This window comes from Hyla sarda, chromosome 9 (genome assembly GCF_029499605.1).
Source record: "Hyla sarda isolate aHylSar1 chromosome 9, aHylSar1.hap1, whole genome shotgun sequence".
NCBI lineage: Eukaryota > Metazoa > Chordata > Amphibia > Anura > Hylidae > Hyla > Hyla sarda.
The window spans coordinates 4,038,418-4,053,269 of NC_079197.1; the positions used below are offsets into that span (position 1 = coordinate 4,038,418).

A 14,852-nucleotide genomic window follows, 5' to 3' on the forward strand; every position below is an offset into this window, starting at 1 on the left:
TGACTATACAGGGTATATATATAGGGGTCTATCTGACTATACAGGGTATATATATAGGGGTCTGTCTGACTATGCAGGGTATATCTCTATCTATAGGGCTCTGTCTCTCTATACAGAAGGCATCTATAGGGGTCTGTCTGACTATACAGGGTATATCTATAGGGGTCTATCTGACTATACAGGGTATATATATATAGGGGTCTATCTGACTATACAGGGTATATATATAGGGGTCTGTCTGACTATGCAGGGTATATCTCTATCTATAGGGCTCTGTCTCTCTATACAGAAGGCATCTATAGGGGTCTGACTGACTACAAAAGGGTTTATCTATAGAAGTCTGGCTCTCTATACAGTGGGGTTCATCTATAGAGGTCTGTATATACAGAGGGGGCGTGGCTGTAGGGTTTATCTATAAGGCTCATGCTCTCTCTATATATAGGAGGCTCATCTATAGGGGTCTGGCTCTCTATATAGAGGTCTGTCTATACAAGGGGCACAGAGGACTTTAGGCTTCTGGCTGCAGGATTCATCTATAGAGGTCGAGCTCTCTTTATAGGGAGGTTCATCTATAGAGGTCTGTATATACAGGGTTTATCTATAGAGATCTGGCTCTCTATATAGGGGGTTCATCTACAGGGTCTGTCTCTCTATACAGGGGACTGTCTCTTTATAAAGGGTTCTGTCTCTCTATAGAGGTGTCTGTCTCTCTATACAGGGGACTGTCTCTTTATAAAGGGTTCTGTCTCTCTATAGAGGTGTTTGTCTCTCTATACAGGGGCCTGTCTCTTTATAAAGGGTTCTACAGGGGTCTCCTTATACAGGGGTCTCTCTATACATGTGTCTCTCTATACAGGGGTCTCCTTATACAGGGGTCTCTCTATACAGGCGTCTCCCTCTCTATACAGGGGTCTCTCTATACAGGGGTCTCCTTATACAGGGGTCTCCTTATACAGGGGTCTCTCTATACAGGTGTCTCTCTATACAGGTGTCTCTCTATACAGGGGTTTCTCTATACAGGGGTCTCCCTCTCTATACAGGGGTCTCTCTATACAGGGGTCTTCTTATACAGGGGTCTCCCTCTCTATACAGGGTCTCTCTATACAGGGGTCTCCTTATACAGGGTCTCTCTATACAGGGGTCTCCTTATACAGGGGTCTCTCTATACAGGGTCTCTCTATACAGGGGTCTTTCTATACAGGGGTCTCCTTATACAGGGTCTCTTTATACAGGGGTCTCTCTATACAGGGGTCTCCTTATACAGGGGTCTCCTTGTACAGGGTCTCTCTATACAGGGTCTCTCTATACAGGGTCTCTCTATACAGGGTCTCTCTATACAGGGGTCTCTCTATACAGGGGTCTCCTTATACAGGGGTCTCCTTATACAGGGGTCTCCTTATACAGGGTCTCTCTATACAGGGGTCTCCTTACACAGGGGTCTCTCTATACAGGGGTCTCCTTATACAGGGGTCTCCTTATACAGGGGCACAGAGGGCAGGCTGTAAGCTGAGCCTCTCTCTGCCATGAATAATGGATGCTGAGCTCAGTACCTGTCATCTGGAGGCGGCCGTGTCCCTGCTCTCCCGGTAGCCGCAGGTTTGGGGGGTCTGAGGTGAAGCCCCCCGGTGCAGTCAGCAGGGATCCCCCCTCATGGCTTCGCTCTGTCCTTGTCACCTCATCTCATTGTCATCTCTCCGCCCTGGAACCAGCACAGGAAACTTTCCTCCGAGCCTTCCCCTGCCCATAGGGGGCTCTCCACCCCCGGGGAGGGACTGACAGGATGGATGTAGCAGAGCTGTCAGGCTGCAACTGTAACGACCCTCCTGCAGTGCAGCTCACCTGCAGCAGACCGTGCACCTGCCCCCTGTGGGTGTGTGGGGGTATTTACCCAGCAGCCTCTGCCCCGGACCAACAAGTCTGCAGCAGTCACCTCCCTGGGTCCTTATATAGATCTCATGTCTCCTCTTCCTGCTGGGAGGAACTCTGCAGTGCAGGTCAGTGTTCACACAGGGGGATGGAGTAGTCATCATCCACTGTCAGGAGGCTGGAGTAGTCATCATCCACTGTCAGGAGGCTGGAGTAGTCATCATCCACTGTCAGGAGGCTGGAGTAGTCATCATCCACTGTCAGGAGGCTGGAGTAGTCATCATCCACTGTCAGGAGGCTGGAGTAGTCATCATCCACTGTCAGGAGGCTGGAGTAGTCATCATCCACTATGTCACCTACAGGAGGCTGGAGTAGTCATCATCCACTATGTCACCTACAGGAGGCTGGAGTAGTCATCATCCACTATGTCACCTACAGGAGGCTGGAGTAGTCATCATCCACTATGTCACCTACAGGAGGCTGGAGTAGTCATCATCCACTATGTCAGCAGGCTGGAGTAGTCATCGTCCACTATGTCACCTACAGGAGGATGAAGTAGTCATCATCCACTATGTCACCTACAGGAGGCTGGAGTAGTCATCATCCACTATGTCAGCAGGCTGGAGTAGTCATCGTCCACTATGTCACCTACAGGAGGATGAAGTAGTCATCATCCACTATGTCACCTACAGGAGGCTGGAGTAGTCATCATCCACTATGTCACCTACAGGAGGCTGGAGTAGTCATCATCCACTATGTCACCTACAGGAGGCTGGAGTAGTCATCATCCACTATGTCACCTACAGGAGGCTGGAGTAGTCATCATCCACTATGTCACTTACAGGAGGCTGGAGTAGTCATCATCCAGTATGTCACTTACAGGAGGCTGGAGTAGTCATCATCCAGGATACATAACTCCCATCATGTACGTCCCCTCCCCTGCTGGGTATATTCTGCAGGATGATTTCTGTAAGTCCAGGATCAGGCCCAGAACAGGTAAAAGTTTGTATTCCTTCTCCTGTGATGACAACCCCCATCCTCCTTCTCTTGTGATGACAACCCCCATCCTCCTCCTGTGGTAACAACTCCCATCCTCCTTCTCTTGTGATGACAACCCCCATCCTCCTCCTGTGGTAACAACTCCCATCCTCCTTCTGTGATGACAACTCCCATCCTCCTTCTGTGATGACAACCCCCATCCTCCTTCTGTGATGACAACCCCCATCCTCCTCATCATGTGGTGACAACCCCCATCCTCCTCTTCCTGTGGTGACAACCACCATCCTCCTCTTCTTCCTGTGGTGACAACCCCCACCATCCTCCTCCTGTGGTGACAACCCCCATCCTCCGCTCCGGCTCTGCTGCATCTTATTGCTGCATTCCCTGCACAGCTGCTTCTGGCTGATGCAGGGAGGGGAGTGCTGGGTAATGTAGTTTTCTCTCACCGGCCGCCTGCACTTGTCATGAATGGAAAATCTGCCTAGTTATGTCCTCCCCCTCCTCTCCCATATCTACAGCCTGGAAAAGCAAGAGGAGCACGAATGGGAACTGTAATGGAAGTCACCCAGCTTTTCTGGGCTCCTGTCTGTGCATGCTGGGAGTTGTAGTTTTGAAACATTTAGAGGTCTTTAGTTTGGAGACCACTGGTCTAGAGTATTGTTCCCCCAACATGAGCCACTGTCCAGGCATGCTGGGAGTTCGAAAACACCGCTCTATGCAATGCACCATTGCCCATCCTGCTCTTTCTGGTTCATGTATATAATGCCAGAATCGCAAGTTAAGACTGAAACACAGTATTGTAGTTTTGCAACAGCTGGAGGCTCACTGTTTTTGAAAATGCTGCTCTAGAGCAATGTTTCCCAACCGGTGGCTTTTCAACTGTTGCATAACTACAACTCCCAGCATACCCTAACAATCTGTATTGCAACTGCATCCTCTAGAGCAGTGATTCCCTAGCCTGTGGCTTGCATGCTGTTGCAGAACTATAACTCCCAGCATGCCCTGACAGCTCTGATAGTTGGAGATCCACTGGGATAAGTGATCGGTGTCTCTGACCGATGCGTCTCCATTTTGATGTGGTCATGAATGGACTCCTACTCCATTCAAACAATATAGAAGTAGCCGTGCGCTGTACCAAGTCCATGGTGAAGAAAAGACGCCAGAGAAGAGAGAGCATAGGAGAGTCAGTGTGAACAGGCGCATGACCGGAGGACGCAGCTCCATATCCTGTAACATGGCGCCTATGGTTAAAGGTTTCTTTTAGCAAACAAAGAAAGATTCTGTGAGAAATCAGCATTCTTTTATCCATCTACATTTCTACCTACATCCAACATTTATACACAGCTCTGCTGCACCTACATACACAGCTCTGCTACATACATAAACACAGCTCTGCTGCACCCACATATACACATGTCTGCTACATACATACACAGAGCTCTGCTTTACCAACCTATACACAGTTCTGTTATAAACATACACGGACCTCTGCTGCACCTACATACACAGCTCTGCTACATACATAAACACAGCTCTGCTGCACCCACATATACACGTCTGCTACATACATACACAGAGCTCTGCTTTACCAACCTATACACAGTTCTGTTATAAACATACACGGACCTCTGCTGCACCTACATACACAGCTCTGCACACAGCTCTGCTGCACCCACATATACACATCTGCTACATACATACACAGAGCTCTGCTTTACCAACTTATGCACAGTTCTGCTATAAACATACACAGATGATCTGCTGCACATACATACTCAGCTCTGCTACATATAAACACACACAGAGCTCTGCTACATTTATTTATTTTATTTATTTATATAGCACCTACAGATTCCGCAGCGCTTACAATTATGGGGTACAAACAAAACATATACACATACACAGAGCTCTGCTACATATACACATACACAGACCTCTGCTGCACATACATACACAGAGCTCTGCTGCACCTACACAGCTCTGCTACATATATACATACACAGAGCTCTGCTGCACCTACATACACAGAGCTCTGCTGCACCTACACAGCTCTGCTACATATATACATACACAGAGCTCTGCTGCACCTACACAGCTCTGCTACATATATACATACACAGAGCTCTGCTGCACCTACACAGCTCTGCTACATATATACATACACAGAGCTCTGCTGCACATACATACACAGAGCTCTGCTGCACCTACACAGCTCTGCTACATTTATACATACACAGACCTCTGCTGCACCTACATACACAGCTCTGCTACATACATAAACACAGCTCTGCTGCACCCACATATACACGTCTGCTACATACATACACAGAGCTCTGCTTTACCAACTTATACACAGTTCTGCTATAAACATACACAGATGATCTGCTGCACATACATACTCAGCTCTGCTACATACATATACACAGCTCTGCTGCACATACATACACAACTCTGCTACATATAAACACACACAGAGCTCTGCTACATTTATTTATTTTATTTATTTATATAGCACCTACAGATTCCGCAGCGCTTACAATTATGGGGTACAAACAAAACATATACACATACACAGAGCTCTGCTACATATATACATACACAGACCTCTGCTGCACTTACATACACAGCTCTGCTACATATACATACACAGAACTCTGCTGCACATACATACACAGAGCTCTGCTGCACCTACACAGCTCTGCTACATATATACATACACAGAGCTCTGCTGCACCTACATACACAGAGCTCTGCTGCGCCTACATACACAGAGCTCTGCTGCACCTACACAGCTCTGCTACATATATACATACACAGAGCTCTGCTGCACCTACATACACAGAGCTCTGCTGCACCTACACAGCTCTGCTACATATATACATACACAGAGCTCTGCTTTACCAACCTATACACAGTTCTGTTATAAACATACACGGACCTCTGCTGCACCTACATACACAGCTCTGCACACAGCTCTGCTGCACCCACATATACACATCTGCTACATACATACACAGAGCTCTGCTTTACCAACTTATGCACAGTTCTGCTATAAACATACACAGATGATCTGCTGCACATACATACTCAGCTCTGCTACATATAAACACACACAGAGCTCTGCTACATTTATTTATTTTATTTATTTATATAGCACCTACAGATTCCGCAGCGCTTACAATTATGGGGTACAAACAAAACATATACACATACACAGAGCTCTGCTACATATACACATACACAGACCTCTGCTGCACATACATACACAGAGCTCTGCTGCACCTACACAGCTCTGCTACATATATACATACACAGAGCTCTGCTGCACCTACATACACAGAGCTCTGCTGCACCTACACAGCTCTGCTACATATATACATACACAGAGCTCTGCTGCACCTACACAGCTCTGCTACATATATACATACACAGAGCTCTGCTGCACCTACACAGCTCTGCTACATATATACATACACAGAGCTCTGCTGCACATACATACACAGAGCTCTGCTGCACCTACACAGCTCTGCTACATTTATACATACACAGACCTCTGCTGCACCTACATACACAGCTCTGCTACATACATAAACACAGCTCTGCTGCACCCACATATACACGTCTGCTACATACATACACAGAGCTCTGCTTTACCAACTTATACACAGTTCTGCTATAAACATACACAGATGATCTGCTGCACATACATACTCAGCTCTGCTACATACATATACACAGCTCTGCTGCACATACATACACAACTCTGCTACATATAAACACACACAGAGCTCTGCTACATTTATTTATTTTATTTATTTATATAGCACCTACAGATTCCGCAGCGCTTACAATTATGGGGTACAAACAAAACATATACACATACACAGAGCTCTGCTACATATACACATACACAGACCTCTGCTGCACATACATACACAGAGCTCTGCTGCACCTACACAGCTCTGCTACATATATACATACACAGAGCTCTGCTGCACCTACATACACAGAGCTCTGCTGCGCCTACATACACAGAGCTCTGCTGCACCTACACAGCTCTGCTACATATATACATACACAGAGCTCTGCTGCACCTACATACACAGAGCTCTGCTGCACCTACACAGCTCTGCTACATATATACATACACAGAGCTCTGCTGCACCTACACAGCTCTGCTACATATATACATACACAGAGCTCTGCTGCACCTACACAGCTCTGCTACATATATACATACACAGAGCTCTGCTGCACATACATACACAGAGCTCTGCTGCACCTACACAGCTCTGCTACATATATACATACACAGACCTCTGCTGCACCTACATACACAGCTCTGCTACATACATAAACACAGCTCTGCTGCACCCACATATACACGTCTGCTACATACATACACAGAGCTCTGCTTTACCAACTTATACACAGTTCTGCTATAAACATACACAGATGATCTGCTGCACATACATACTCAGCTCTGCTACATACATATACACAGCTCTGCTGCACATACATACACAACTCTGCTACATATAAACACACACAGAGCTCTGCTACATTTATTTATTTTATTTATTTATATAGCACCTACAGATTCCGCAGCGCTTACAATTATGGGGTACAAACAAAACATATACACATACACAGAGCTCTGCTACATATACACATACACAGACCTCTGCTGCACATACATACACAGAGCTCTGCTGCACCTACACAGCTCTGCTACATATATACATACACAGAGCTCTGCTGCACCTACATACACAGAGCTCTGCTGCGCCTACATACACAGAGCTCTGCTGCACCTACACAGCTCTGCTACATATATACATACACAGAGCTCTGCTGCACCTACATACACAGCTCTGCTACATACATAAACACAGCTCTGCTGCACCCACATATACACGTCTGCTACATACATACACAGAGCTCTGCTTTACCAACTTATACACAGTTCTGCTATAAACATACACAGATGATCTGCTGCACATACATACTCAGCTCTGCTACATACATATACACAGCTCTGCTGCACATACATACACAACTCTGCTACATATAAACACACACAGAGCTCTGCTACATTTATTTATTTTATTTATTTATATAGCACCTACAGATTCCGCAGCGCTTACAATTATGGGGTACAAACAAAACATATACACATACACAGAGCTCTGCTACATATATACATACACAGACCTCTGCTGCACTTACATACACAGCTCTGCTACATATACATACACAGAACTCTGCTGCACATACATACACAGAGCTCTGCTGCACCTACACAGCTCTGCTACATATATACATACACAGAGCTCTGCTGCACCTACCTACACAGAGCTCTGCTGCACCTACATACACAGAGCTCTGCTGCACCTACATACACAGCTCTGCTGCACATACATACACAGCTCTGCTGCACATACATACACAGCTTTGCTACATATATATACATACGCAGAGCTCTGCTACATATATACATACACAGCTCTGCTACATATACATACACAGCTCTGCTACATATATACACAGAGCTCTGCTGCACATACATACACAGAGCTCTGCTGCACATACATACACAGAGCTCTGCTGCACATACATACACAGCTCTGCTACATATATACACAGAGCTCTGCTGCACATACATACACAGCTCTGCTACATATATACATACACAGAGCTCTGCTGCACATACATACACAGCTCTGCTACATATATACACAGAGCTCTGCTGCACATACATACACAGAGCTCTGCTGCACATACATACACAGATCTGCTACATATATACATACGCAGAGCTCTGCTGCACATACATACACAGATCTGCTACATATATACATACGCAGATCTGCTACATATATACATACGCAGAGCTCTGCTGCACATACATACACAGATCTGCTACATATATACATACGCAGAGCTCTGCTGCACATACATACACAGATCTGCTACATATATACATACGCAGATCTGCTACATATATACATACGCAGAGCTCTGCTGCACATACATACACAGATCTGCTACATATATACATACGCAGATCTGCTACATATATACATACGCAGAGCTCTGCTGCACACATTCATTTTAATAAATACAATTGACAATGATGTATAAGAACACTCCTGTGTAAATAGCTGCTTTATTGAAACAACAATTATACAATTTGCTAAGTTTATGATCCATAATCTGAAAAAATTCGAAGATATCGAATATTAATTCAGAATTTTAAATCTTTGTTGAACTATTATTACCAGCTTGTCACACAATTCTATTGAATTTCATACATGTCGCCTGTTTATATTAATTTTACATTTGTATTTTTATTATTCTGTTTATATTTGAAGAACAAATGGTGAGTGAACACCACAGACGGTAACGCGTTTCGAGCAGAAGATGGCTCATAATGATTTTTATATTATTACCGTATCCTATTTATATTTATATCACTATTCTATTTATATTCATATTTATATTACTATTCTATTTTTATCTATATTATGGTTATATTTATATTTCATATTTTATTTGTATTTATATTATTATATTACTATTCTATTTATATTTGTATTCTATTTGTATTTATATTCATATTCTATTTATTATATTACTAATCTATTTATATTATCATTCAAGTTATATTTATATAATATTTTTATTTACATCCATATTCTTTTTATGTTGTTTAATGTATTATATGATTATTCTATTCATATTATATTTTTATTTAAATTCATTTTATTATTATTATTATTATTATTATATTTAGATTTAAAATAATATTCTATTTAGATTTATATTATATTTAGATTCATATTTTTATTTCTATTATATTTAAATTTATATTATATTTATATTATTATTTTATTTAGATTTTGTTTTTTATTTAAATTCATATTATTATTATTATTCTATTTAGATTTATAATAATCTATTTAGATTTAGATTTTTATTTCTATTATTTTTCTATTTAGATTTATATTCTATTTATTATATTATTATTCTATTTAGATTTAGATTTTTATTTCTATTATTATTCTATTCAGATTTATATTCTATTTATTATATTATTATTCTCTTCAGATTTATATTCTATTTATTATATTATTATTCTATTCAGATTTATATTCTATTTATTATATTATTATTCTATCCAGATTTATATTCTATTTATTATATCATTATTCTCTTCAGATTTATATTCTATTTATGATATTATTATTCTATTCAGATTTATAGATTTATATTACCGTATATTTTTATTTCTGTTCTTATTTAGATTTACATTTTTATTCTATGTATGATATTATTATTCTATTTATATTTATATTATTCTATTTATATTATTGTATAGAAAATTAATTGCAGACACTTCTTTCTGCCGCGTTGGACTTTCTGCCGCACGCCCTCCACCACGCCAATTCTTGATCTGATCACTGATTGGTTAGAAATGGCATTTTGTATTTGTTTTTCATTAGAAAATAAAGTCATTATTGCAACGTGACCATAAGTGGTTTCTGAGAAGTGTCCTATCTTCTTTCTTTATGCTTTTACTGCCCCCCTATTTTTTTACCTAATACCCCCAACCGCCTCCCCCCCCTCCCCCAAACCAAGCGACAATTTTGCGCACTTTGTGAATCACTCGTATAGAAGATAAGACGTCCCCCACCCCCACAAGGTTTCCACAAGAAGTGAAGACGTTGTTACAGCGTTTCCTGTTCTCGCTGAGCCGCAGAGGAAGCCGCAGCTCACAGTATAGTCTATAGAGCCAATTTCCGTATGTCGGAATAATGGCGGCTAATGCTATTACGCATCATTATAATTAGTCGGCCGCCAAATAATCTTATCATGTCGGGACGGGGGATCCCTGGATTGTCTCACTCTCGTCAATAAATGGGAAAAGCAGGAAGTAATAGGATAATTCATGTACACAATATATGCGCGCTGCTCTCTGTTATCAGCCGTTCTCGGCGAGAGAGAAGCTATACGTGCAACATGCAAGGCCTATACAGGAAGCGGTGTGTGCGCAAGGAAATACCTTCCTCCAATGTTATATCAGGTCACGGCTTTAGATCAATGTTTCCCAACCAGGGCTCCTCCAGCTGTTGGTTGATGGAGACGAGAAGGATCAGACATGTTGGATTTCAATTCCATATCCTTTTGGGGAGGTGTCTGGCAGCGTCTTTTTCTCCACTACCCATTAAAAATCACATGCATCATCAATCAGGCCGAGCGTGCATGCATATGGGGGGGGGGGGGGAATCTAAGCACCTAGCTGTCACGTGTCTGGCTTCAGAATGTTTCTGACCTCCCTAGAGCGGTGTTTCCCAACTAGGGGGCATCCAGCTGTTGCAGAACTACAACTCTCAGCATGCCCAGAGGATGAGGATGATGAAGAAGAAAAGGATTGGGCATGTTGGATCAATACCCAAATCCTTTTGTCCTCCCTAATAATAAGCAGTCGTCAGAGATGTCTGGCAGCGGCTTTCTATCCACTACCCATTGAAATCATATGCATGATCAATCGGGCTGAGCGTGCACGTAAATGGGGGAGGGGCCTTGCCACATAGCTTTCAGGTGGTTCTCTAGTGCAGTGTTTCCTAACAAGGGGGCCTACAGCTGTTGCTAAACTACAACTCCCAGCATGCCCGGACAGCCGTTGGCTGTCCGGGCATACTGGGAGTTGTAGTTTTGCAACAGCTGGAGGCACACTGGTTGGGAAACACTGCCCTATAGCTACGCCCCAGGCTGCTGCCTTTAACTCCCAGAGAATGGATTAGACTGACTACAACTGTAACAAACCCGCAGCTGTGTAGTGACAGTGCTGAACTATTTTTGACGGTGTTTTTATATTTTTAGCCGAAAGTGAGAAAGAGAAGCTTAATATTTTTTTTTAACTCCTCCTTCCTTCAGTCTCTACTTCTCTATGACAGCGTGCGTACCGCCAAATATTTCGGAACGCAAATCACTGATACAGGCAACTGCACTTTAAAATGTCACCACGTAAAGCATCATTTTTGTCAGCACAGTCATGCATATTAAAAATATAACATATACTATATAGCTTATAACATATACCTTATAGACCCACAGAGTGCCCCCATATAGCAGGCCCCCATACTATCCCCGTATAGTAATAGGCCCCCACACTAACCCCCATATAGCAGTAGGCCCTTAAATAGTAGTAGGCCCCTATACTGTCCACATATAGTAGTTAGGACCCTATACTGTCCTCATATAGCTGTAGGCCCCCATACTGTGCCCATATAGTAGAAGGCCCCCATACTGTCCCCATATCATAGTTAGGCCTTAATACTTCCCCCATAAATCAGCAGGCCCCAATACTGCCCTATATAGCATCAGGCCCTTATATAGTAGTAGGCTCCTATACTGTCCCCATATAGTAGTAGGCCCCCCATATTGCCCCATACAGCTTTAGGCCTTTAATAAGTAATAGGCCCCCATACAGTAATATTCCCCAATATAATAGTTAGGCCCCATACTGTCCCCATATAGTAGTTAGGCCCCAATACTGTATCCATATAGCAGTAGGCCCCCCATACTGTGCCTATATAGTAGCAGGCCCCCACACTAACCCCATATAGCATAAGCCCCTTATGTAGTAGTAGGCCCCTAGACTGTCCCTAATATAGTAGTTAGGCCCCCATCCTGTCCCCATATAGTAGTAAGGCCCCATACTGTTTACTTATAGTAATTGCCCCCATACTGCCCCATATAGCATCAGGCCCTTATATAGTAGACTTGGCCCCAATACTGTCCCCATATAGTAGTTAGGCCTTCAAAATGTCTCTTTATAGTAGTTAGGCCTCCATACTATCCCCTAGTAGGTGCTCCCCATACTGCCCCATAAAGCATTGGGCCCTTATATAGTAGTAGGCCCCAATACTGTCCCCATATAGTAGTAAGGCCCCCATCCTGTCCCCATATAGTAGTAAGGCCCCCCCCCCCCCCTACTCTATTCATATAGTAGTAAGGCCCCCATACTCTCCTCATATAGTAGTAAACCCCCATACTGCCTTATAATGCATCAAGCCCCATACAGTAATAGGCCCCCATATAGTAGTAGGCCCTCATATAGACTATATGGGGGAATTTTAGGGGCTGCTGCCTTATCTTATATGGGGGCAGTATAGGGGCCAAGTCTACTGTATGATATAGTAGTAGTAGGCCCCGTCTGCCCTCACATAAAACAGTCAGTACAAGTAGTCAATCTCCTCAGGGGAGCACCGAAACCAAATGCTGTCTGGGCATGCTGGGAGTTGTAGTTTTGCAACAGCTGGAGGGACACTGGTTGGGAAACACTGCTCTAAATTGTGTACACAAACCCTTACAAACATTAGGATTTCAGCTCCTGGATACAAGAATGTTTCCATTCACAGACAGAAAGAAATCGTAATAAACTGACACATGAAACACTATGGACATACAATGTCGCATTCATATCTTTTAAAGGACCAAAGTAAGGACAGTGTTATGTAATAGGCTCAGTCCCCATAAAATGGATTGTAAGAACCAGCAGATTACCGAGCGCCGCCCCCCCATAATGGATGCCAGAAATATGTCTGTGACCAGGAGGGGAATATTCATGGCTGTGCAACGGATTGTAAATCCTCGACCGCATTATAAAAACATTCAGAATTTATTTAATCATCGGTGGATTAAGGCAAAAGTGATTAAACCGAGGAGCGAAGACACCGAGCGAGAAACATCACTGCCCGGATCAGAGGGACTGCTGGGAAACTAGGACGGGAGAGTTATATCCTGTATTATACTCCAGAGCTGTATTCACTATTCTGCTGGTGAGGTCACTGTGTATATACATTACATTACTTATCCTGTACTGATCCTGAGTTATATCCTGTATTATACTCCAGAGCTGTACTCACTATTCTGCTGGTGAGGTCACTGTGTACATACATTACATTACTTATTCTGTACTGATCCTGAGTTATATCCTGTATTATACCCCAGAGCTGTACTCACTATTCTGCTGGTGAGGTCACTGTGTACATACATTACATTACTTATCCTGTACTGATCCTGAGTTATATCCTGTATTATACTCCAGAGCTGTACTCACTATTCTGCTGGTGAGGTCACTGTGTACATACATTACATTACTTATCCTGTACTGATCCTGAGTTATATCCTGTATTATACCCCAGAGCTGTACTCGCTATTCTGCTGGTGAGATCACTGTGTACATACATTACATTACTTATCCTGTACTGATCCTGAGTTATATCCTGTATTATACTCCAGAGCTGCACTCACTATTCTGCTGGTGAGGTCACTGTGTACATACATTACATTACTTGTCCTGTACTGATCCTGAGTTATACCCTGTATTATACTCCAGAGCTGTACTCACTATTCTGCTGGTGAGATCACTGTGTACATACATTACATTACTTATCCTGTACTGATCCTGAGTTATATCCTGTATTATACTCCAGAGCTGTACTCACTATTCTGCTGGTGAGGTCACTGTGTACATACATTACATTACTTATCCTGTACTGATCCTGAGTTATATCCTGTATTATACCCCAGAGCTGTACTCACTATTCTGCTGGTGAGGTCACTGTGTACATACATTACATTACTTATCCTGTACTGATCCTGAGTTATATCCTGTATTATACCCCAGATCTGTACTCACTATTCTGCTGGTGAGGTCACTGTGTACATACATTACATTACTTATCCTGTACTGATCCTGAGTTATATCCTGTATTATACTCCAGAGCTGTACTCACTATTCTGCTGGTGAGATCACTATGTACATACATTACATTACTTATCCTGTACTGATCCTGAGTTATATCCTGTATTATACCCCAGAGCTGTACTCACTATTCTGCTGGTGAGGTCACTGTGTACATACATTACTTATCCTGTACTGATCCTGAGTTATATCCTGTATTATACCCCAGAGC

General features: G+C 42.9%; 1 protein-coding gene across 4 annotated transcripts in view; it reads right to left on the reverse strand.

The window, feature by feature from the left end:
- Positions 1 to 14,852, reverse strand: part of FAM78A (family with sequence similarity 78 member A) — a 44,526-nt gene that overhangs the window by 19,401 nt on the left and 10,273 nt on the right. For 2 of the 4 annotated variants that reach the window (XM_056538581.1, XM_056538580.1), the window contains exon 1: positions 1,551 to 1,833. The exons of 1 other annotated variant lie outside the window; for it this stretch is intronic. Coding sequence is in view for 1 of the 3 variants with exons in the window: in XM_056538583.1 (XP_056394558.1) it covers positions 1,840 to 2,030 (191 nt within the window). In the remaining 2 variants the exon portion in view is untranslated. One more of the 4 variants, XM_056538583.1, reaches the window with a different exon arrangement.